Source organism: Portunus trituberculatus, chromosome 30 (assembly GCF_017591435.1).
Source record: "Portunus trituberculatus isolate SZX2019 chromosome 30, ASM1759143v1, whole genome shotgun sequence".
Lineage (NCBI taxonomy): Eukaryota > Metazoa > Arthropoda > Malacostraca > Decapoda > Portunidae > Portunus > Portunus trituberculatus.
In genome coordinates, this window is record NC_059284.1 from 9,155,075 (window position 1) to 9,180,659 (window position 25,585).

Sequence of the window (25,585 nt, forward strand, 5' to 3'; positions counted from 1 at the left end):
AAAATTGTAATATCTGCTGAGGTAACTGTCACTACTACTACTATTATTATTATTACTACTATTTTTACTACTAATACCACTACTCCTGCTGCTGCTGCTACTACTACTACTACTACTACTACTACTACTATCACGTACTGCTACTACTATTACTATTACTACTATTACTATTACTACTGCTGCTACTACTACTACTACTATTACTACTACTACTACTACTACTACTACTACTACTACTACTACTACTACTACTATTATTATTACTATTACTATGTCTACTATAACAACTACTACTGCTACTACTACTACTAGTACTACTGCTACTACTATTAATACTATTACTAGTACTACTACTATTACTACTACTACGACTGCGAGGTACCTACTACTACTACTACTAATATTTGTTGTTGTTATTGATGATGATGATGATCTAGTAGGTACAGTGGCTACTACTACTACCACTACTACTACTACTACTACTACTATTTCACCATAATCATCGCTGTCTTTACTGCTCTTTTTCTTTTTACATCACTCAGTTTTTCTTAACATATTTCAACGAACACTTTAACGTATCTACAGAGCAAAGAAGCCCTTCGTACCACAGGCGATGGGTGGTAGATGAAGGATAGAGAAAAGAGGAAAAATGATAAGGCATTGTGTTCTTATTTCTTAACCCAGGCAGACGAAGAAGAAGAAATACTGCGCATGCGTCGAAAACCTGATCGAGGAGAAGGTAGTGTTGGGAGGACCGGCCTGTTGCATTGCTACGTTTTCCTTCAATAATTGGTGTCTGGAGGTACACCAAAGGCTCTAGTAATGTAAGGTAAGCCCTGGAGTGTGTGCTGCTACAAGGGGAAAGTGCTGGAGTGTAATGGGAGGTTAAAATCTGACGTTAAACTAGAGGTGTGGGTCTTTGTTTTGGTTTTGACCTCCATAACGTTGACGTCTGCATCACATTCTTGCTGCTTTATTTATATGGGCCCATACTTGCCTCTCTCAGGGTCTGGAGCCGTGTACGTGTGCTATTAGGGATTTGCTACTGTGGAAGGGTGTTTGATTGTGGTCCTGTGTACAGTTTGGTGTATTTGTTGTTTGAAATGTTTCCTGGATGTGAAGGCTGGCGGGTTACTGGTGTGTGTTATTACGTACTGGCTGTACATGTCTGTGTCTTGGTACGTCTTTGTGCTGGTGGTGGTGTGTGGGAGGACACAGACATGAGCTACAGGCAATGTAGCTAGTGTGAAGGTGGTCTTGGCCTTGTTTTCATTTAATTTTAGCTTCGTTTACATCGGCCTGTGTTTAAAGGGAGAAAAGAAAATTTATAGGCTTATATGGAAAGTTTTTTCATGGAGTGAAACTGCATTATATCTACCCACAATATGTTTGTGTGTATGTATGTATATATATATATATATATATATATATATATATATATATATATATATATATATATATATATATATATATATATATATATATATATATATATATATATATATATATATATATATATATATATATATATATATATATATATATATATATATATATATATATATATATATATATATATATATATATATATATATATATATATATATATATATATATATATATATATATATATATATATATATATATATATATATATATATATATATATATAATTTAGTTATTTTTTCTTTTTCATCAAGAAGTGTATTTGTTTATGATATTAATCATCCTTTGATTGCATGTCATACACATCTGGTACTCATCATAGTGGAACATAAAGCTGCTTGTATATTATCCAGATACCCACATTCTTCATGTTGCTTATTTGACATATATTGTGGATGAATGCCAGCATTAGCCATAGGGACAAGCTGTTTATTTTATGCATCAATGGATGACCTTAACTCCTACACATCTACCTTAGCTGCCATGGCTAAATGCAGGGATTTGAAAAAAGTTTTTCTAATAGCTGATTCTGTTTGTATGAATTACTACTTGCATTGTGTCATATGATAGGTTTTGTTGTGTACCATTATGTTTTTGTAAATACTGTGCATAACTCATGCTATCTCCTGCAGATGTCTTCAGGAGAGGACCGCACACACCACTGGCTGTTGACCAGCCCAGGACCTGGGGAGGCTGTTGTGGAGGAAGATCCAATGGTCGAAGACGTCCCTCCAGCTCCTCTCCATTACCCCCTTGCTGCATCAGGGGAGGATCCCTTGGCAGCCACCCCCAGTGATGCCCCAGGCAAGTGTGTTGCCTGGAACCATGTTAACTACACTGGAAAGTAATGTTGAAGCAATTTTAACATTTTCTATTGAGTAGAGAGGAGGGACTGACCCTTGGTTTCCATGCACCCCACAGATGAAGGCATTGTGTCTTCACCTGTCAACAGTCTTGATCTGGACAGAGACTCTCCGCTAGGAGGCCCCCTTGATGACGATGATGATGATGGTCCCCCCAGCATAGAGACACAGCTGCCTGAGAATGTGGATGACCTTGAGGTGTCTGGCATCACCTCCACCTGGATAAGGTATGCTAGGAAGATTTTTGTGTCTGAAGCTGTGTTTGTCAACTACATGTGGCACAGGAACTTATTGATGCAGTTACTAGTATTATTAGCAAACATTAAATATTTTCACATTTTATTCAAGCTAGAGTTAGTATAGAATTTCAGTAATGTTTGAAATACATATGTTAAGGTTCCCATGTTTGAGATTTGAAGCCAGCAATTTGAAGTTAATGGTGAACTTTCTTGTCACATGGAATTAATTTGAAGTACTTGTATGGAGACAAACCAAGAAGAAAATCTCAGTGTTCTCAGCAGATATAAATACCACTAAGACAGTCTGCCACACTTCCCCATGCAGTACTCATCCAAGACTGTTTTGCCCACAGCTCGGGAGGGAGTCACTTTGGCACTGCCCACCCTGGCCTAGGCTACTCAGTGCTTAACAATGAGCAGCCCGATGCTGACTCCTCCGAGCTGAGTGAGATGCCAGGGCTGGAGCCAGGGGACTTTGGGGTTGGTCCTGTCTATGGTCCTCAGATGCCAGGCAGTTTCAGCAGCCCCGTCCATGAACCAGAGATCTTGTCCTATGGAGATGTTGCAGGTACTGGGGACTTGTGCTGGTTCTTGACTTTGCATAAATTATTCTTGGATTTCCATATCTTTGGTAATCATATTTTTTTTAAAGTAAGAGGGGAAATATGGTAAAAGGCAACAAAAACTACTAACAAGAAGGCCTACTTAGATGCCAGTTCCTGAGCAGGTTTGAGAGAGTTAGCCAAAAGAATGGGATTAATGTCTTGAAACTTTCCTCGTAAATGAGTTTAGGTCATAGGAAGATAGAAATACAGAAGAAGGTAGAGAGTTGATTTTAGTTGTTCAAGAGTTGGGTTTCATATCTCACCTTCATTTTGCTATCTTTGACCTTTTGGCAGTAGGCTGTATCATACTGCCTCTCAAGTTAATATCAGCCTTCCTCCATCTCATGATCATTACTCTTTTAATTTTCCTTTCATATTTTACTGAGTTTTGTTACTTTTGTCTTACGTCACAGCTTCCAGTGTTATTCCCCCATTTTCCCTTCTCTGTTTATTATTTTCATTCCCCCTGATCCTGCATTCTCTCTTAATTTCTTTCTCCTTCCCTCTATCTTGCCACCTTTTTCCATGAATAGATACTGTTATTTGTTGCATATCACAGAACTCCTTGATATTGTCTGCAGTGTGTAACTGAAGTGTCTTGTGTCACCATTACAGACGATAATGCAGTCAGTGGGATCTGTGGCCTTCGCAACTTGGGTAACACTTGCTTCATGGCTGCAGGAATACAGTGCCTGGTCAACACACCTCCCATTGCTCAGGTGAGTGTGTGTTAACTCATTTCAGTATCAGAATGTCACTCTTTGAGAAGGTAACTCATAGATGCTGAAACATGATTGAACTGTTTGTCCTTTAGCAAACTGTAAGGAGTCAATTTAATGTATGTGTGAAAGATGGGAAACTATAAAAGTGTATCAGATTAGGGTGGTGGTGACCTGTACTTGTTACTGTGTCAGATGAAGATGACCTGCCCTTGTCCCCAGTAAGATGTTGGGGTGTCAAATGAGGGCAACCTGTTTTTGTCAAGATAAAGTCAGTAGCCATCTTGTTATATAAGAGGACCTTTTGGCAATATGATGGTATACAATACTTGTCATAAGTATTGGACCCCTTGGTGTGGGGTGTTCAGTATTGTGGTAAAAAAATATATGGTCCTCTTGAGAGTGAATCATTGTAGCCTGCAGGAAATACTTTCATATAATCATTGTTAGCATATAAAGTTTTATTAATTTTTTCACTTTTTTTTTCTTTCAGTATTTCTTCAGTCACCATCACACACACAACAACAATAATGTGAATTACTCCCTTGCTGCTCAATTCTCCCAACTCACACACAAGATTTGGTGTGGCAAGTATTCCTCCCTCAGGCCGGCAGACTTCAAAGATGCTTTTGGGCAGCAGTGGCGAGACTTCAGAGATTACAGACAGGTGAGCTCTGATCCCTTGCTAAACTAACCTGGTATACTCTGCCACTCCCTTCCTGCTTTTGTATTTCCATTTTCCTATAACCTGAACTCACTTAGGAGGGCGGTTTGAAGACATTTATATCTTTCTTTTGGCTAACTCTTGAACCTGCACGGGGACTGGCAACTAAGTGGGCGGCCTTTTTATTTAACTTTCTGTTGCCCTTATTCATTTTTCCCCTCTTGACATCTCTTTATTGTGATTCCTTTTACTGTTTAGTCCATCTGTCCTGTCACATTTTATTATATTGTCTTATTGTCTCCGCACCTCTGTGAAACTTATAGATATGAAGGCTTTGTAAAGGTTATGTACTGTATTAATCAATAGTGTGTTTATGACTGCATTATGTGAAACTAAATCTTTCTTTTTTCATTTATTGCAAAAGTGTGTTTAGCTCCTGAGATGGTGTAATATTCTTGCCCTTTCAGCATTTTAGTCAAAGTTGTGCGACTCACTTGTTTCATCCGCACTCCTTTTCAGCACGACTGTCAGGAATTCGTGACTCTTCTCCTTGAAACACTACGAAAACAAATGTGCCTGAGTGATGATGGAGGGGGAGGGAAGGGTGTGGAGGGTGTCAAGGGGAAGAAAACCAAGTGTGTGGCAGACAGTGGAAGTGGAGTGGCCAGTAGCAGCAGCAGCAGTAGCAGTACCAGTAGCAGCAGCAGTGGCAACAGCAGAAGTAGTAGTAGTAGCAGCAGTAGTACCAGCAGCAACAATAACAATAGCAATAGAGCTGAAGGAAGCAGAGGAAGCCAACAGTCATACTCCAGCCCCTCTTCCCCACAGTCACCCCACTGCCCCACCTCCCCACAGTCCCCTCGCTGCCCACACTCCCCTCATCTACTCAAACAACCACTAGAACTTCGTAGTGACTCACATGAAGTAAGTAGCATTGTTTTTTGTTAATTTTGTGGAGTTTCATGAAATCTGACTTTAAAAAGAAATTACAAATGATTGCCTATTTTAATTTAATTTTTTTCTTTTTGCTATATGAGAGAAACATGCTGATGGTGTAAAATGGAGGCTTTGAAGCAAAGACAGGCCCACACCTTAGATTGTGTGTGTGGAAAACATGAATTACAACTTTTGTCAATATATTTGTAAATCATTTATTTTCCCCTTCCCAGAACCCATTGCATGGTGATTGCTGGCACAAACATATAATTTCTGCCTTTGTACTTTCCTTTACACTCTCACTAGCTAACAGGACAATAGTAATTAGTGAATGACTCCCAAATATGTTCTGCTTATGATGATGTTGGCATCTCAGGAAACAGTTGGTCTGGACAGTGGTGCAGCCTCCCCAAAGAGTAGCGTGTCCAGCAGCTCTGTTGATGCCCACCTGGTTAACCTCAGACTCCAACCCATCCCAGAGGAAGTGCGTGCGTTGGGCCCCTGTTGCCGCATGAACACCTCCTGTGATGATCTCTCCCTGGCTGGCACAACTAGGTTAGTTCTGGCACTGATGAGGAGTGTCTTTTGCCTTTGGTGTCTTGCATATGTCTGAAGTCACTGATGTGTTGTGTAGAGGTGCCAGATATGATCATTTTTGTTTTATATGCATCTATCTGTTGTGCTATGCCTGAAGCATTTGTCATGCTTGCAGTTGTCACGACGCTGAGAGTGTGACATCAGATGTGTCAGACCCAGCAGAGGTGAGCAGCGCCAGTGTCCGCCGCTACAACCAGCTTGGCACCAGTGGAGGAAGCAGTGGTGGGGAAGTCTGTGATGGTTCTGACTGTGATATCAGCTCGACCTGTAACCTGGTTATTCCTGATTTGCTTGCCACATTACCCTGTCACAGCATATCCGATATGGAGAAGAACCATATTCAGGAGTCACTTCGTCAGGAAAGAGCACATCAGCAGCACCAACAGCAGCAGCAGCAGCAGCAGCATCAACAAATGCAGCTTCAAGAGGGAGAGGAGTCTTCCTTGAGCCAGCCAAGTCAATCAGATCCAAGTAGCAATAGTGCAGGATGTTCTGGGTTTGTTCTCCCACACTCATCGTTTGTCAAGCTGGAGGACATCATGAAGGAGTCCAAGACATCCAATGTCAATGTGCTGGTGAAGGACAGTAACCCAGCCAACAATGAGCTGCTGTTTGACTCAGAAAAGTATGCTAAGTATGAGAAAACACGGCTCAAAAACAGCCTGGACAATCTGTGCAAGTCTGGAGTGAAGCGTGTGAAGGAAGTCAACCTGCTGCAGGAGGGGCGGTGCAGCAGAGTAGCAGTGCGGTCTGGGGCAGAGCGCGATGATGGGGATGAGAGGGACAGACTCACCATAAACAAACGGATGCGGCTGGACGAGAAGAATATCCAGTACGAGTTGGAAAAATCTCAGGGGGCTGCTGTGGAGAGAACAGCAGATAGCTCAAGTTCTACCTCAGGTGGGGAGACACACACAGTACCTCACTCCCCTTCCAGGCTGACTCAGGAGCAGCGGCAGGCAGATCTCACTTGGAAGTCATTTGTTGGTGAGGCCAAGAGCACCGTGGTGGACACCTTCTATGGACAGTTCAGGAGCTCGGTTAGTGTGTGTGTGTGTGTGTTTGTACTGTGGATTGGTGATTAGAATACTGTATATACAAGCAGAAGACTAAATGATAAATATTTTCAATTTCTTGTATGTGAGTTATGTTTTTATTTATTCATTTATCATTGTTATTTTTCTGTGCAGTTGGTGTGCTCGGTTTGTGGACACACATCTGTCAAGTATGATCCCTTTGGAACACTTTCTGTGCCTCTTCCCTATGCCAATCAAATTCAGATAAGTAAGTATAGAAAGAGATAGTGTCATCAGAATATTAGATTGAAAATATGATTATAGAAATAATCAGTGTTTTTATTTTCATTTGAGTATTTGAATATTTTTACCTATGTGCATAAATCTTACCTTTCAATGATATTAATGATATTAATGAATTGTCTACCATTGTAGCGGTGACGTACATCTCCAGCAGCAACAGTCCCCCAACCCGATACCTCATCACCTTGTGCAAGGTATCATATGTGAGTGACCTGAAGGCTGCCCTGTGCAAGATGGCAGGCCTGGACTCCCCAGAACACCTTGTGGTGGCTGAGGTTTTTGACAATCATATTGCAAGGATTGTGGTAAGACTTCCTTCCCTATTCTTCGAAGATGATTTATGTATGATTGTTATCTTTAGACTTTGACTGTATTCTGATTGTCAGCATCTGTGACTGGTAATGATGAAATGTAATTGTTAAGTGGACAAATCATAATGTTTTGCTGCAGGAGGATGGGTACATGACCAAGTTCCTGAACTATAATCTGCGCAACATCTACACCTTTCATCTGCCGCCACCACCACCAAGCATTGAGGAGGAGGTGCCTCAGGTCTCCCCACCAACCTCTTCTGACAAGGTGAGGCCCATGGCAGGTGTTACTTATGGTGATTCTCCAATATTGTATTTGCTGGTGTGGTTGTGTGTGTTGAGTGTTGCTATATGGCCTGCTATGATGGTGCTACTCTGTGGAACCCAATCACGGCCACCCTTTTAGGGACATTATGCACCTGGATATTGATCAGTTATGATTCCACCATTGATTTATTGATTGGCCATATGATGTCTTCATAGTCGTCCATTCTTTGTTCATAAACAAAATCCAGACAATTTGAACACAATAAGGTCTATTTCATCGTTATATATAGTTAATCTTGTATCCAAGTCTTGGGACGTGTTGTGGACAGCATGTTGTGTTCTCAGCTGTCCTTTTGTACATGGCTGTTTGCCTGCAAACTGAGCATGCTCAGAACCCAGTTTTTATAAACAAAATTGTGCTAATACATATAACTGTTCTTTGCTCTCCACAACAACATCGTTGAACACTTTATCAAAAGATAGTGATGAAATAGACCGTTGACTATATCCAGCATTGAACATAGTGTTGAATGGATAAATCTGTTGATAATATAGTAAAGAGGTTTGGCTGTGGTATGCTACGAAGTGATGGCTTTGCAGGTGCTGAATGTTTCCCCGGAGAAGGCAAGTGGGGCGAGTGGTAGTGAGAGTGGCCGTGCTGGGGGCAACCACTGGAGGTCATGCACCATCTGTTTAGAAGAGATGTGTCAGACGGAGCTCAAGACCCACCACACCTGTGAGGCATGTTTGTTGTGTGATGGCTGCATTGAGGTGGGTTCTGGCAATTGTGAGGCAGGTCATACCATTTACTTATCACATCCATTTTCCACTAATTGTCTCTTTCAGGACCACATACTCATAAATCATGTATATATTTCTTTTATTCTTTTTTCTGTTATAGATGAGGCCCCACCCGCGAAGGGGGGATAACCCACACTACCCTACTTTCGAGAAAAACGCGCTCAAAGTTTTTCACTTCTTACGGTAATGAAAACGATCACAATGTATAACTATTATATATGAAATGAAAGGTCTGGCCTAGCTTTTTCTCGCTATATGATATTTATTACATAATAATTTTTGAGCTCACACCGGTACATTTTGTTTATCCCCCTACCCCGAATACCTAATAAAATATTATTCCTTTTATTATGTTACTGATTGTAAGCATTCTATGGTTGACTCTCATCCTTTATACTGGCTTGAGACAGTTAAGCTCATCATTAGGAACTCTTTTTTTTTTTTTTTGTGGTCTTCCATTCCCCAGTACTCGTCAAAGATTTTTTTTTTTTTTATGTTTTCTTCCCCAACAGCTTCAAAGCACTTCTTGAGGCAGGTACAGGGACTTCCTTCCAACTCTCACAGCAGGAACTACCTTCTTGGACTTGATGGCGACATATTCCTGGCCAGGGTCAGCCATCTCTTGGCTACATTCTTGGCCCACATAGATATGGCGCCTTTCTCTTTTAGCTGGGCAGTCCACTTGTCGCCGTCAGAAGGCTGCTGCAGCACTTCTGTATAAGATGAATCCGTGAATTCATCGCTGTAGGAGGACATTCCGATCTATTTACTGCAGGAATGTGCAAAAAAAAACAGTGAAAGCTTCAGCTACTCATGGTCTGTTTACATGAACGTGGCATAGGAGGCAGTAGGCTGGAGAGCGGTGAGCGTGATTGGCTGGCTGTGGGGGTGTGATTAAATCCTCCGCGCTGATTGGTTCAGCACCTCCACCCACGTGTGAGGCTTGTCACTCTTTCACGCGAGTTTCCGATACTTAGTCTGGCCAAATTTCTTCACCAACTTCCCCGACTTTGAACACTAATTTCGCCATCAGGAAGGTCAAATATTGCGATGTCGACACTTCCACAACAATTTTACATCCTTTATCGATGAGTTCCCGGCCATAACTCAAAACTGGCAACTTTGTGGGTTATCCCCCTTTCGCGGGTGGGGCCTCAGATACAAATGCTGTTTTGACCCTAAGCTGGATATCTAAACTAGCCTGATCTTATACTATTATATCCCAGATGTCCTGCAAGCACCAAGGTGGCGGAGAGAGCCTATCCTGCCCCGTGTGTCAAGCCTCACTATCTCCGTCAGATCTCATACCTGTGGAGCGTAGAAAGATAGAGAAGCCAAAAGCGAGGTACTTAATGTTACTCATGGTGTTCACTTCAGTGTTTCTCCATTAGTTACATAACTTGAATATTGGAACTTTGGTGGTTTTAACGTGGTACCATGAGTTCTTCCTCCACCTTCAGGATACTGCGTGTACCCTTGGTGTTCCGCATGGACCAGGAGAGCGACAACAACAATAAACGGTGCATGCAACTTCTCGGCCACCCAGCCTTGCTTGCCCTCCCCTCACGACTTAGTCCCACCACCCTCACTCAGACCCTTGCCCCAAGAATACCTCCAGGCAGCAATTACTCCCTGCTGTTTGTGGATGGGAGGGTAAGTGACTGGGGTGTTCTTTGCTATCTATGGAGTGGCCTGAATGATGAGAGTTTTTTTGCATTCATCATTGTGAGATTTTGTTGTATTCTGAAATTGATTGAAATACTATTGTCCAGATATTTTGATTCGATAGTTTCTTAACAGTTTATGAGACAGATCAATGGTTCCCCCTACCCTTACCATACACATGCCATAGCAGTTCATTCTACATCACCATCTAATTTGTATCATACACTTTCTCATGTTTTTTTTTTATCAGCTGCACCATAATCAGTGATTTCTTCTCAGGGATATAACTGTTCCCGCTGTCTCTTCTCATCCCACTGCCGGGGTTGTGAGGTGTTGGGAGGGTCGGAAGTGGTGCTACAGGCTGGAGATACTCTCTGTGTGCGGTTCACCTCCCTCTCCCCAGAACACCACCAAGTGCTTGCCTCCACTCTTGACCACCCGTCTCTCAATGACCTCCGGCAGAACGTTCCACTCACTCTTTACGACTGTTTGCGAGCCTTCACACAAAGGTATGGAGGACACTGATGGAATATTTGCAGCACTCTATCATATCAAAACGTAGATAATTACAGAGTATTTCTCATGTGTACCTGCTTTGGTGGAAGGAAATTCGCTGAAATAAACATTAGTATCTTCTTACTTTAGTTGTTCCATATGCAACAGTGTAGTGCAGCATTACTCCATTCATTTCAGTGAAACTTTGGAGGAAGCTGACTCTTGGTTCTGTCCAGTGTGTGTCCGCAAGCAACAGGCAACTAAGACTATATCAGTGTGGCGCTTCCCTCCCTACCTCATCTTACATCTGGAAAGGTGAGTAATTTTGTGACCTCACCAACTTAAAGTGTAGGATTATGAAAGAATGCTCTTCTGTATGCTATGGTAAATGAGAACACTGCATAAATGTAAGGGATTTTAATTACACCCAGATTTAATATGCAAGTCTTTTCTGATATAAGAGGCTAATATTGATGTCAATTGCAGATTCTTATTTCATGGCACAATGAGCACAAAGCTCGATGACAAAGTGATCTTCCCTCTGGACGGGCTGGACCTGTCAGACTATGTGGCTGGAGACACCAATACTAATCAGCAGTATAACCTGTATGCCTGTGTGTGTCACATGGGAGGTAAGTATCTTCTGAGGATTACATACTCCTGAGATTTTTGTGTGTAATTGTAGAGCAACTGTGTTGATATAGAATGAGGCATCTTCTCTGGTGTTTTGTGTTAGAAAGCTCAGAATCTGTGAGATGACAGAAACATGCTCTAACCAGCCTTGTTTCTTTCTCTCCCCTGCCTCTCACAGTGGCCCAGGCTGGGCATTACACAGCCTTTGCCCGAAGTCCTGTCACAGGAGAGTGGCACTACTTCAATGATGACTCTGTAACAAGACAGAAACCTCGGGAAGAAGAATACTCCACTTCTTACCTCCTCTTTTACCACCGGCAAGGTATGTCTCCTGTTCTTGTGGTTTTATTTGACAGGTACCCAAAGTATCATATTCTCATTTATTGTTATTGATATTTTTTGCCTTTTTTGGAATGGCATTTAGCCACTATAAAGTGGGTGGTTCTTTCCTCTTCTGGTGGCTGATGGCAACCCTTGTCCTTCACTTCCCTTACCTCCCACTGCATGACTAACATAGAAATGAAGGAACACACTGACAACTATTTTCCCCTTGTCTGACTGCATGGATGAAGGAAGCATATGTGCCTCGCTCACCATACATGTCTGCAGAAGGTTCTTTCCTGTAGAGTTATGAATTGTGTTTCATTATGCTTTGCAATTTCATGGCATTCCACTCAATACTGCTTTTATACTGACACCTTTACCCTTCATCCTTCAGGTACAAACTTTGACCTTCACCTACCCCAACATTTTGCCTTTGTGGAGAGTGGCTTGCCCAAGACCAGCCAGAGAGATGAAGAGGAAGATGTTGGGTGCAGTAGCAGGGCCAGCCCAAGGGACTTCATTGGTCCCCTGCCAGCCCTGAGTGAAGCAGCAGCCCAGGAACCAGATGAAGGACAGGGACAGGCACCAGTGTTTCAGATCAACAAGATGCCTGACCTGATCAACTGAATGGTTGTGTGAGGACTGTGAAGAGAAGAATACAATTGAGGAGTGAGTGTGTCCTGTGATTAAGGATGGACTTCTATGAGAAACTGGGGTTGTGATGTTGCCAAGGTCTCAAGAGTGTAAGGAAAGCTTGTTGTATCACACAAAGAGACAGAGGGATCCGCCTTTGTAAATGGGAACACTGTTGAAATTTGGCTTCCAGTGGACCTGTTAAGGAAACCAGTGAAATACTTTATTATTACCTACCTTTGATGAGGTGCTGCAAAGACCCCAAGAGGAGCCTGACTGATGTGTGCAAGTATTGATGGTCAGCCATATGATGATGATGATGTTGAAGGTTTTTAGGTTTGGTCTTGTGATAACTCAAAGGGAAACATGAATGTGTTTTTCTTGTAACTTACATTCTTCACATGTGCCCTGTATGGTGCTTTAGGCTGCTCCCAACAATGCAAAATTCTTGTGTGCTTTTGGTTGCCTCAGATCCATGAAGACCCACCAGCACCTCAACACTGTTTCCTCAGGTGGAAACATTTGGGCAGAAGAAAAGGGCAAAATGAATTGATCACCAAATGTAGTGGATCTGCTCTTCATGTACTTTCCACATGTCCATTTATATACTTTCTGTTGTAGAACTCTCATATCTAGAGGAATCTTGACAGTCAGCAGCCAAGCAGCAGCATGTAGTGGCTGCTCAGGATAAGTCTGTTTATACCAGTTCCCAGAAAATCTGGAGACATCACAAGGCATGCATCACCCTCATCATTAGTCTTTACTGCTCCCAGAACTGCTTTCATTACCAGCAGGAGATAAGCAAGAGATTGGAGCTCTTTATTCACCTGTTGGGCCAGAGTTCATGTTCTTTTGTGCTCTGGATAGCTACCGATAGAAATCTTTATACAGCACCACATTACCATTGCACCAAAAGAAGATCTTGTATATATCATAATTGAACTCATTGCAAAACACTGGCATGGTGCCAGCAGCTGTGTAAATTTTTTGTGCTGGGTCTGGGGATTTCGTCTTTTCTGTTGTTTCATGACAATTCATAAGCCTTGAAACTGAACTTGATGCCTGTCCAGGAGTCAATTAAACTGCATGTGTGTGTGTCTATGAACACTGAATCTTGTATGACTGGCTGTTCGGCCTATACAAGTGGGCTACCTTTCCTCCTCCATCTGATGCTTTCCATTCCTAGTCTGGATCCCCTTGTCCTCTCTGGCATGAAGATTGAAAACTCAAGCTATAATTGTATTGAGGCACAATGACCACCATTACCTACAGTATATGTGGTGCAGATATCCTCATGTACCCATGTGTAGCAGGAGGACAAGTAGATATTTCTTCAGATCAAGGACTCAGAGACTCAGAGCTGGGCCTGATCTGCCTATGGTCCAGGAACACTCAACAGGCTTGTGGCTCTGTTGAATATAAGTGTGAATGGCTGTGTTACCCAGTCCATTGGGTGATTTGTTTTGTCTTTCACTGTCATACTTTTTTTTTTCTGCCCCCTTCCTTGTGGGAAATGGGGTAATGATGTAGTTTTGAAAAAGGGCACTTTTATGCTATTAGTCTGTTAGGATGAAGTTATGCTGCATAACACTGCAGTGGATTTTGTCACAAATTAGAACATCCAATAGGGTATGATCATGATTTAGTGTTTTCTTCATATATTAAGTTCAGGGTGTCCTAGTGATGTGGCCCGTGATGGGGCGTCAGTGAGGAGTGATGGAGCGCTGCCAGACACGACTGGTCTTGGCAAAGGGTGCAAGGTGACTGTTGCTCCAGAGTGGGTGTTTGTTCCTCTTCTGTGATAAAGCGAGAACTGAAGGATTTTTGTTTCTTTTTTAGAGTATTGATCTGTTATGGAGCTATGAAGCTTTTACATGGCAGTCTGCATTTGTATCTATAGAAATATTGCATAGTGGGTAATCAATGTAGTTGTGCATTCAGAGGGTTGACAGTGAGATGCTAATGACATGCCAGTTAGTATGAAGAATAAATTGCTATATTGTTTGTATTATGCAAATTTTCTGTCCTGTTCAGTACTCTCGTCTTTCACTTGGTATTGCGGAGCTTTAATTACTTATTGAGGTAGTGTACTGTGACTCAAGTATGGATTATGTTGGAAGTGATGGGTAGTGTGTGGTAGTGGTTGTGGTGTGGTGGTGTGGGTCAGGAGTGCAGGGTGGATGGACCAAGTGCTTTTGCTGCACTGCTGTTGAAGCCTTCTTACTATAGTCATGTGAAGTAATATTTTTAACAATACCTTCAGTGAACTGCATTTGGTTTTAAAAGTATGTGTGTGTGAAGTTTGTGCAATATAATGACTAGATGAAAGTATCCACGTTTAATCTCTGCTGAAATATGTACTATATATTTTTATTTTTATGAAAATTAAAAAAACTGTCACGAGTGTATCACTGCATAAGTTTTGCTTTTGACTAAAAGTGTTTAAATAGGTTGCAGGAACATGATGCTTTGAATGTTTTGCCCATTTTCTAAAGAATTTTCCAGGAATACATTTAGCATCGTAGAACGACTCTGCCACTCGTTTACTGCAACTGTAATTAGCCGTTACCTTAACCCTAGTCTCAGCCATTTCTTGTAATGTTGGATCTGACCAATCACCAGGAAGGGACACACCTCATGGGGCTGGAGAATGTAGGCCACTTGGAGGTGTGTCTCATCCTCACCTGTGTCCATGTGGCACAGTCATCTCAGGGAATATGTACCCTAAGCTGCCTCTCTTCCACCAAGACACTGCATCTTGTACATAAGCTGGCCTCCCCCTCACTCCCCACCTGCCATGCTGTGTATACTCCAGTCTTATAGTGTAGTGCGCTGAGTTGCCCCACAGTACAAACTTGATTACACTCCCTTTTGTATTATTTCCAGTGTTGTTGGTTCGTTTTAAGCTAGCTAGTGACAGCCTTCTCTCCCCCACCACCTCAGTGCTGCTATGTTGTGTGTACCTCATGCAGTGTCCTCATGCAGTTCATGTTAGACCGTGTATCAAGGTATTGGCATCCTTGAAGGCTTTCGAGCTATTTTATGTCCTGCTTCTGTGTTGTAGTAAGTGATCTTAATACTACCATATTTATTTTGTACAGTGATAAATGGCTGCTCATTGATTTACAGCTTTGATAATTGTACATACTGTTTTACTACTGTATTGACACTTACTGCGAAACACAATTTTTACTAGTTGTGAATCATTTAGTACGTACTTTGTGTTAGACGTCTGGTTATAAAGTTTAAAAGTTTGTCAGTGTATGAGTGTTTTGTACTGATAATGCTTGACAGGATGTTTACTGTACTGATGTGATGACAGGTTGCCAAGTATAACCGTCAAGAGGAACCTTTCCAAATACACATTTCTGCTGAAACAAAAGTGTGTCTCTTCTTCTGCAGTGTGCATGACAGTGATGGCTTTGTGCATGTTGTATAGACTTCCAAAGTCTGGAAGCTTGGGGTCAGAGACACCCAGCAAACATTATGCTCTGAGGTCTCGAGCGAGTTGCTATACAAAATCAAAGAAGGAAATGCTGAGTTTATTTTAGATATGCATTGCTGAACCATGATATTCTGATGAGTGTTGTAGCTCTTGGCTGGAGATTTCCAACATACATTATTGACTGAGGTCTTTAGCTCAGTTTCTTAACAATACCAAGGAAAGAAATAACTGAGGAGTCCATTGCAGTGTCCTACCATAACCTACAATGTATTCATGGTACTTAGAGCCTAATCAGGAAGATTCGATCTTGATTGGCATTTATATTAAAGTATGAATGTAAATAAATAAACATATATTAAAAGCTACAGGCAAACTTGAATTAGCCAGTGATTTTTTTTTTTTTTTTTTAGTCAGCATTGCCCTGAGTGCAGCCACGCAATTGAAGGTTGTATCAGATGCTACTGCTACGGTACATGTCGAGATTATAGCAGTATCTATCCGCAGGTGGCGTACATAGAAGCTAGACAGAAGGAATGTGTGGGTCATTAATATTCTAACGAAGATCATCAGCACACAAGCAATTCTTATGCTGCCATTATCCGATGATGGATGCTTCCCAATCAATGATATTTCATAACTCACACAAATTCCGTCCTTTCCAGCTTATTTCAGTCACAGTCTGGTTCATGATTCTTGCTTAAATAAAGTAGCAAACTGCGAGTGCGCAACATCTCTGGACTCCTTACATATGTTTGTACGTTAGTATATAACTCAGAGAAAGAAGTCTTTCCAGATACGTGTATGACGCAGTATGAGTTGAACAAGATATGAACATGTTGACAAAGAGGATACATACGTAGTCTACGTGCTAGCACTACATATTGCCGCTGCGTAGCTCCTTGCACGAAGACGCGTCATATATTCGTTATATAAGAAAATACATTAAAAGATACGCATCGACTATACAAGTGATGCAGGTTACACAATAAATAATTAATAATAAAGAACAATGGTGGCAATGTTAATAAAAAGCCCTTTACGACATCCCGCCTCTGTCAAAGTTTCGCAATAAGTGCCTACGTGCCTCTACTAATGTAGTGACAGAGGCTTGTGCTGTCCTTTTGGTGTACATCAATTGAAGCTCTGCACATTATAACCACCTTATATGTGTAGTTTATTATGGAATACTTGATATATCGAGTAAGTAGAGAGCATTTGGGAGCGACGACCCCCGCGCTGATTCAGTCATCAGCCAAACATCTATCGTGTTCTGTGTATTTATTGATAATAAAAATATAAAATAAGCAGAAACATATGAGATATATACTTTAATTACACGTCAAGCATGTATTGTTCTGTAATTTTGCAGGGTAGAAGCAAAATAAAGAATAATACGGAGGCGGACGATGGACCTTTGCCAACCCAGCTGATTATGGCAGTCTTCCTGGTGAACCACTGCAAGTTTAATGGCTGTGGATTGTCCTTTCCTAACCTTCTAGAGCTCATCCAGCATATCGAGGATACACATATAGGTACAGTGTTTATTTCTGCATGTTCAGCATCCCTCCCCGTGCCGTTAGTTAAGCAGGAGAGGGGCGTGTGGTGGCTGCCCCTCCACACCCTTAGTTGGGGTTTGTTTACATTGTGACTCAGAAAATGGGTTACGCCCCTTAGTAACCCTTTACCTGTCAAAGGGATTCTTAGGCTCTCTCTGGATGTAAGTTTCTATTTTTTGTGTTAATAAGGCGAGATTGAGTGTGTTTTATCACCCAAAGGACTTACACTGTGTAGTTTTGGTGATTATGAGAGGAGAATGCATTGACGCAGCGCCCCGTTATTGCGACTTTTTACTAATTTGGTTTATGAGGCGTCTGTGTGAGTCGCACCCGATTTTTATTGGTGCATTGATGGTGGATATTGTGTGAGTGTTGCAATGTGCAGGCCATGGCGAAGACGCGGGTGTGTGAGGTTGAGTAACGGTATACTTGGTGCACTGACCTTCGCCGCTTCGGGTCACCCTCCTCACCCTGCCGTCATGCCTGCACCTGCTGCCCGTGCTACTCACCTTGACACACCGCCGCTCCGCTGTGCTCGCGGGGCACGCTTTCTACCCTTCTTTAGTGTGTCTCTTGAGCTAGATAGACGAATTATTACATGGCATATATATAAATCTTCAGTTAAGATTAAGATTTTATAGGCATGTCACAGTAAACTCACAGAAGACTAGGCCTGTAACTCCACACAAACACACACACACACACACACACACACACACACATATATATATATATATATATATATATATATATATATATATATATATATATATATATATATATATATATATATATATATATATATATATATATATATATATATATATATATATATATATATATATATATATATATATATATATATATATATATTTTACTGCAAAATTCAATTAATGTAATCTGGAGATATACCTGTCATACAACACTAGGCATATCAAGGTGCATATGCATATAGAATTAGATGGGTATTTCATAGATTTTGTAGGAGATTCTGTTCAGCAAACCCATACAAATTGTTGGGTGTTACTCTGCATCACCAGAAACGATCACTGATCCAGCCAAGGAGGCTGTGCAGGAGACTCAGCAGCCGTCATGCCTCCCACTCTCTACAGTGCTGAGGTTTTTCAGCCCTGGTGCCCCAAGAACCATCTCCAGGAAGCATTCCCTCAGCAAGGCAGGTGGCGGCCCAAATGCCAAGGTGCAGAAGCTCTCTCATTCCAAAAGCAATTCCTCTTATAGCAAAACCACCAATGGCAAGTCTCCACCTGCCAGCAGCACTCCCACCTCAGGGACTGCCATCCACCTCACCTCCACACTCATCCCCGCAGCTAAGGTTAGATGATTGTGGTGTGGTTTGTCTTCTGCAATGCATGGAAATATGTGACATTGTGCATAATGATATGATAGTGAGTTTGCTTTCCTGTGCTCATGAGATTTGCCTTAAGTAGTGTTTGTGCCAAATAGTGTATTTGACTTATTGATATAGGTCTTTTGCAATGTTATATGTTATGGTGGTATTATGAATTTGAGACCTATCATTTTACAGTTCAAGCTCTGAATGTTAAAACTGAGAGAGGGAGAATTGCTATCACTGATGATTAAATGCTGAATATTCACAGTTATGATGGAGCTTGAAAATTTAAGGAAGCAAAATGGTGGGAGAAAAATGAATTGTATCAAATAGAAGGTAAGAATTAGTAAGTGAAGGCCAAAGTATAAATACACATGGTAGATCTTTATAGATTATAAGAAAAGATGTGTTAAAAGGCAAATACAACTGAGTTGGTGAAGGTCGAACCGCTCATTCTAGCCGAGTGTCGTCTCGAGTCTGGCCAGCTCGAACGGCAGAGGCTCAAGCATGGGAGGCTCCAGCGTGGGAACTCCATCCTCCACACGTGAGAGCACTCCTGTCAGCGCTGTCAGTAACAGCCCCCCAGGTGACAGACATTGCTTTCTCTTATGCATCCTGAAGTTATGCAGAGAAGCTGTGGTCTATAAGAGTCCAGCAGTTGCCTGATCTCTCTGCTCCTTCTAGTGTAGTGGCAGGCAGGGGGAGCCAGGTGGACCCCCTACATACTGCCGGGAACCTTGGGTGTTGGTGGAACATGCTGGCTTGTTGGGGAAGCCTCCACTGTGCACAGTAATTCAATATGTTCTAGTGGGTGTTTATTCATTGCTTGCATCAAGCTTTCTAAAACAGACACTGTGGAACAAAATTCTTATGAAAGATTGAAAGAATTATAATTGTGTTTATGGGTTTGAATTCATAAGAAACTTGTTTTATTGTATATCATGCAAAAGAAGATATATTAGCTTTGTCATGTAATTTCAATAAGTCTATTGTGATGTGCTCATTACTTTATTCATTATATATATTCCTTTATATAGAGTACAAGATATTTCATCTGCATCTATGTCTGTTTTTGTGAGAATGCCGTCATACATGTATACTATACATTATATATGTATGACAAAGAAACAGTATTTTCAGTACAAGTGCATAAGTGATCAACACTACTCATATTTCTATTGTTTGGGATAATTCATATATTGTTTCCTTCCTCTTGGAAGGAAGGATTAAAATTTTGTCCACCAACATCATTTTTCCAACTCCTTCTTTAATGAGCAATTAGTACTTCTTTTAAAACTGATGGACATACACATCATGAACAAAGACATTGCCTGTTGTTGAGGTGAGTCACATTTGAGCTGTGTAGTGGCCAGGTCTGTGGCTTGAGTGATCTCTGATATTGCAGTGAGTGATGATGAGGATGCACTCATCAGTGACAATGAGGACAGCAATGACTCCTGGACCACACAGGATGAAATACCAGCTGACCTCATCATCAAGCTGGCAAGCAAGTAAGTGCAGGCTGCTGTGGACACATGTGTATGTACCACCTCATTTTCTGCTTCCACTGTTTGGAAATTGTGCTTGTATTCTTCCTTCACTCATGTACTGTGATCATTCAGTACTACGAGTCACCTTGTCACAAGCCACACTCCTTTCCAGAGGCCACACTGGCAGTAATGCTGAGGACAGGCCTTATGTCTGCCCTGTGGTTGGGTGTCGGAAGAGGTACAAAAATATCAATGGGATCAAATACCATGCCAAGAATGCCCACAAAAAAGACAGCAAGTAAGTGTTCTGAATTATTGGCTGGTATTTACTACTATTGTACCTGTTTAGAATTACTTTTTTAATACTACCTCTCTGATTGGCATTCACTTGTATTGTGCTTGTATCCTTTTTTTCAGTCTTCATCTTCATACTCTCCTTGATTCTTAATTATGATATTCCTCACTCCCTCTGTTTTTTATTGCAGTACAAAAGACCTTATTGTTCTTTCTTATATTTGTATACATGTATTTATTAAGTGTGATTGGGAAAAGGCCAAAGATTGACATAGTGTTAAGTATGATTGAGGAAAATAAAAGATTGACATACTTTGCATTGTAACAGAGTGAGGAAGCCATACCGATGTTACTGTGGCAAGAGTTACTGCACCAATCAAGGACTCAAGAGCCACTGTGCCCAGACTCACAAGAATGAGAACCTTACCTCTGTCACCACTAACACAGGAGAGGTGCTGCAGGTGCCAGCCAACCAGGTCTCCACTACAAAGAAGACCATTAGTCTGACCTCAGAGAGTGAAAAGACCCTTGGTGACATAGGTGGGACTGACTCGAGTCCTAACCAGATCACTGTCACGGGGCAGATCATTAAGGGAGGTTCACTGGCAGCTTCAAAGGGTGCCACCAACACCACAACCACCACTACAATATCCAGCATCAACCTGTCAGGTCTTCTTGCAGCCAGTGGAGGAAAGCTCGCCTTAAAGGCTCTTCCTAATGGTCAGTTGCTCTTTTCACAGCCTCTGGAAGGAAAGATTGCTGCCCTTGTGAAACCTGACCCTGATCATGACTTTTGCAGTGAAGATGGGAAGGGCAATCTTATCCAGCTAAAAACTGATGGTATTCAGCAGCTGGAACTTGGCAAGGTGCTCCAAGCTAGCACCAAGTCCTCCCAGCACTCATTGGCAGTTACCACATCCACCATCTCAGTGGCCATTCCAGCCAGCACCCTCAACTCTCTCAAGCATTCCCAACGGATGGGCCTGACCTCCTCTGCCTTGCTAGCCCGGGCACTAAAGACCCAGCTGACCTCCACCCCAGCCAGCCTCCCCTCGGTGGTAGGACCAGCAGAAGGGCAAGAGGAGGCTGGGATGGTGGGAGGTCAAAGTGTGTTATTAGGTGTCACCATGGAGGAGGGCACTCTACTGGACACTGGTGATGGCACCCTGTCTGAACTATCTGTCATTGAGTAGAGTTGTTACTACTTAAGGAAGATGTATTTGATGGATATCTTGTGTTTGTTGATTTGTTCTGTTATTTTGGGTGAAAGAGCTTCAGTACCTTATATTTGGCTGTACTGGATGTCAGGCTCTCAGGGACAGTGACTGCAGACTGTCAAGCATAGGTAGTGGGCCAAGACTAGATGAGTGCTGGGTGGAGGGTAGGAGTAGGGGCAGCAGTAGCAGTAGCAGTTGATAGGAGATGCAGCAACACAAGCACGGGAGTTATTCCCTGTTGCGTAGTTTTGCATAATATCTAGTCCAGTCTGAATATCAAATACGAAGCCTTAGAACATTACATTACTTCACAGCTTCTCTCACTCTATTTTATTGTAGGTGTTGTCTCTTATTAACGCTTTTGGTCACATACATAAGCGTTCTCCATTTGGAGCTCTACAGTACCTGGAAATTCACTATTATCTCCATCCACATTTTGCATGTAAGTATACAGTGGTTTTAATCATTAGAGAATGTTTTGTACAATAAATGTAAATATTGTCCATTTAAGCTAATTTACACCATATTAAGTGTCTTAGTCCTAGCAGGCATTACACAGTGAAGCTAAGGCAGTGTTTGGGTGATTCATGTGCATTCCAATGAGCTGTACTTCTGTAAGGGTGAAAATATAGTAAGTGCAGCATTCTGAGGTGGATGAATCACTTGGAGAGATGAGTGTGTGTATATATGTAGGAAAGATGCATATGTGAAATGTAAGAAGATAGTTCCTTATGTTTCAAGAGAAAAACTTTTATTGTTAAAAGAAAAGGAGAAATGGGGTAGTGAAGTGAAAAAAGAAGAGAGCAAGATTAAAATGTATGCATAGAAGCAAGTGAAACTTGCACAATGCCCATCTCTCTTTAAGATAATAAACTGGCTTAAGAATTGTAAGATTGAAACTATTGATATATTAGTCAGTATTTTGAAAAGATAACAAATTGAAATTGTGTGTACCATGATGTTTGCTAAGCCATAATCTTTTCTGATATACGTTGGTAACAAAATATGTGTCCATGACACTGAGTGAGAGATTGTGATAGCCACCAGCAGCAGCCTCAAGGAAGGGTTGCTGTTGTGCTGGCCTTTGGTGAGATGGCAGGTACATGATACTGGTGAAGAAGAGAGTAATGTGTGTGTGTGTGTGTGTGTGTGTGTGTGTGTGTGTGTGTGTGTGTGTGTGCGTGCATGCGTGCGTGCGTGTGCAAGTTTGTCTGCATACATTTCATTCCTAACTTGTCAAAGGTTCACAGATACAGGTAGCAATAAGGTGCCCTTGTTGCTCAGTAAGTTGGTGTTTTCAGGCTCCATGTTTCAGTGTACATCAGATTCTGTACAACTTACAGAGACTGATTTGAATTTCATTATGCGTCGTGTTGGTGAATCAGTGTTGTATGATTAACTTGATTACAGTATAAGATGTATTTTGGAAGATGTATTTAAAAACTGTTAAAAAGGAGTCATATGTATGTACATTTGAATTTTATCAGACTTAAATGAATTAGATGATTAATGAACAGAAACTGCAAATAAGGAACCTGTCCAGTATAAGTGAAAAATGATGATCAAGTGAGTAGAGAGTTGCCTTGTGTATTACAGGGTACATAGATAACCATTAATGGCTGAGCATGTAATGCCATGTGGCCATGTGTATATCTGGTGTGTTCAGTGTTACTGTAAGTGTGGAGTGGGCATGGGACGACAGGACACATCCTAGGCTGCTATCATCCATTGGCAGTATTTTCTCCCTAAAGGAGAGCAAGCTGGAAAGAGGCCCAATACTGCTGAATGACCTATATACCTGTGTGCCTTAGTAAGCTTTTGAGTTACCACAACCATTGTTAAGCTTCTCATAGTGTCTCCAACTGACCAATCCTAATGCTGCAAGGTTACCAGGCAGTGCATAAGCTACTCTGTGATGGCTTGCTCACACACAAGTGTTCATGCCTGGTGGGGAGCTGTAGTACTTTATAACATGCCACATAATGGTTTTTCTGCTCATACAAATGTACACAAACTTGGCTCACAAAGTGTCGTGATTTGTTCTGCTCGGCTCGTGTTGTCATCTGCGTGTGTCTGTCCAGTTATTTTCTTACAGATATTTTATATCCCTGTATATACTTTGTTTACCATGTATATGAAGAGTTTATGTAAATTTAAAGTTTTTCCTATATTATGATCATGACAAAATTAAATTTAAGAGTAAATGTACTCAGTAGTATGATGTGATTTTGAGAAAATTTTATTTAGAAATTAGCTCTTGGTGATATGTATAACTCAGGCTCTTTTAGTGCATCCCATTACTCACAAGTTTGGTATCACAGTATTATCTGCAATATCTTAGCTATTGTAATATTAATCTCTTTGTATTGCCTCTAATGATATACTTAATCTCAATACTATTATATGAATTTTCTCCAGCCAGTATTTATGCTTTCCTGTTTCATGTTTAGCATTTTACATCTTAAATCTTCTGAATTGGACACACTTCAGATGGCAGTAAAAGTGACTATGTTTTCCTGCATTGTGCACCACAGCTACTATTAGTTTGATCATGAGCCAAGTTCTGTTCTCTCTGCAAGCACTAAGAATCATTGATTTGTCAATTTAAAGCATGTCTGTGTGTGGAATGTGTGGCATTGTATAAGAACAAATGTTTTATAGACCAGATTAGAATGAATTATTCTCAGAGTTTGTGGAGAAGAGCAAACTTGGCCATACTTGTACCTGCACAAGGGTTTGGTACACATCACTAAAGTGTGGGGAGCTCTTGGTTCACCTCTTTGGAGCTGAGGCTTCAAGAACTGAGTGTTGGGCAGGTGTGTCGTGCCAAAGATATCCTTTCTTGCCGTGATATTCCTGTGGTGGGTGACTTACTTCTTCCATTGTATGTAATACATCACATTCCTTCATATATGTATCTATATATTTAAGTAGTGAAGATGTTCACTATTTATGTGCCTGATATGATGACATGACATACTGATGATGCTCCTTGATGAACTGTAAACATCACAGCCTCCCATTCCTGATTTGTGTGGAACATTGTAATTAATTTCTTGAGCAACATATTCATTACTGCTGATATGGACTCTGTAGAAATAGTTTGATATCTAAAATTAGGTATTTCAATTTCTAAAAGTTAACTGCTTGAGAAGAGCCTGGATTGTTAGGTGTTGGCATGACGCCCATCATGCAGCAATACTTTCTACTTCAGTCACTGATGGTATTGGAATGTGGCACTTGGCACTAGCAGGAGGCACAGTGAGGCATGTGATAGATGTAGTGAGTGTGGTGGTGTAATTGCTCAGGACAAGTGCCAGGTGTTTTGTTACCTGGTATCTTGTTTGTTGTTGGGTTTGTGGTCCTGCTGCCAACCATCATATTGTCTCTCTTGTTATACACTTATGTATTTATGATTTAGTTGTATTTAAAGGTTATTGTTATTTTAGTATTATTCTCAGCTCTAGTCATTCTTATGTGTATGGCTTTAATGTTTAAAATTCTTGTTTAATAGAATTTCTATGCGGTATTAAGATTCCTTAAATAAAAATTACTTTATTGGTAATGTTTTGTGTACCACTTGTAATAACAATTTGCATCCATAATTAACATTTACAACATTTCATTCATTAGGAAGCGACTGATATCATGAAGCATGAACGTTATCTTTGTGACAAAATATATCAACGTAATATTTGGGAATCTGATTATCTAG

General features: G+C 41.2%; 2 protein-coding genes across 2 annotated transcripts; both read left to right on the plus strand.

Moving 5' to 3' along the window:
- Positions 1–692: 692 nt before the first annotated feature.
- On the plus strand, positions 693–15,894 carry LOC123510698. The gene is made up of 20 exons (XM_045266027.1): positions 693–829; positions 2,079–2,250; positions 2,368–2,536; positions 2,902–3,116; positions 3,769–3,872; positions 4,366–4,539; positions 5,056–5,460; positions 5,849–6,027; positions 6,185–7,109; positions 7,260–7,353; positions 7,521–7,693; positions 7,839–7,967; positions 8,567–8,737; positions 9,994–10,112; positions 10,228–10,420; positions 10,712–10,941; positions 11,126–11,242; positions 11,414–11,559; positions 11,739–11,882; positions 12,279–15,894. The coding sequence occupies exons 2-20, from the start codon at positions 2,079–2,081 to the stop codon at positions 12,509–12,511; spliced, it is 4,092 nt and encodes a 1,363-aa protein (XP_045121962.1). The 5' UTR covers positions 693–829; the 3' UTR covers positions 12,512–15,894.
- Positions 15,895–17,025: 1,131 nt separating this feature from the next.
- On the plus strand, positions 17,026–25,430 carry LOC123510699 (zinc finger protein ZXDC-like). Its single transcript, XM_045266028.1, has 7 exons — positions 17,026–17,162; positions 17,332–17,494; positions 18,559–18,851; positions 19,329–19,455; positions 20,275–20,380; positions 20,532–20,657; positions 20,982–25,430. The coding sequence occupies exons 1-7, from the start codon at positions 17,142–17,144 to the stop codon at positions 21,844–21,846; spliced, it is 1,701 nt and encodes a 566-aa protein (XP_045121963.1). The 5' UTR covers positions 17,026–17,141; the 3' UTR covers positions 21,847–25,430.
- Positions 25,431–25,585: the final 155 nt, after the last annotated feature.

Coding starts and splice junctions, on each gene's coding strand:
- LOC123510698 (XM_045266027.1), top strand. CDS start 2,079: ATGTCTTCAGGAGAGGACCGCACACACCACTGGCTGTTGACCAGCCCA. Junction 4,540..5,055: donor ACTTCAGAGATTACAGACAG/GTGAGCTCTGAT, acceptor ACTCCTTTTCAG/CACGACTGTCAGGAATTCGT. Junction 6,028..6,184: donor TCCCTGGCTGGCACAACTAG/GTTAGTTCTGGC, acceptor TCATGCTTGCAG/TTGTCACGACGCTGAGAGTG.
- LOC123510699 (XM_045266028.1), top strand. CDS start 17,142: ATGGAATACTTGATATATCGA. Junction 19,456..20,274: donor TGTCAGTAACAGCCCCCCAG/GTGACAGACATT, acceptor CTGATATTGCAG/TGAGTGATGATGAGGATGCA. Junction 20,658..20,981: donor GCCCACAAAAAAGACAGCAA/GTAAGTGTTCTG, acceptor GCATTGTAACAG/AGTGAGGAAGCCATACCGAT.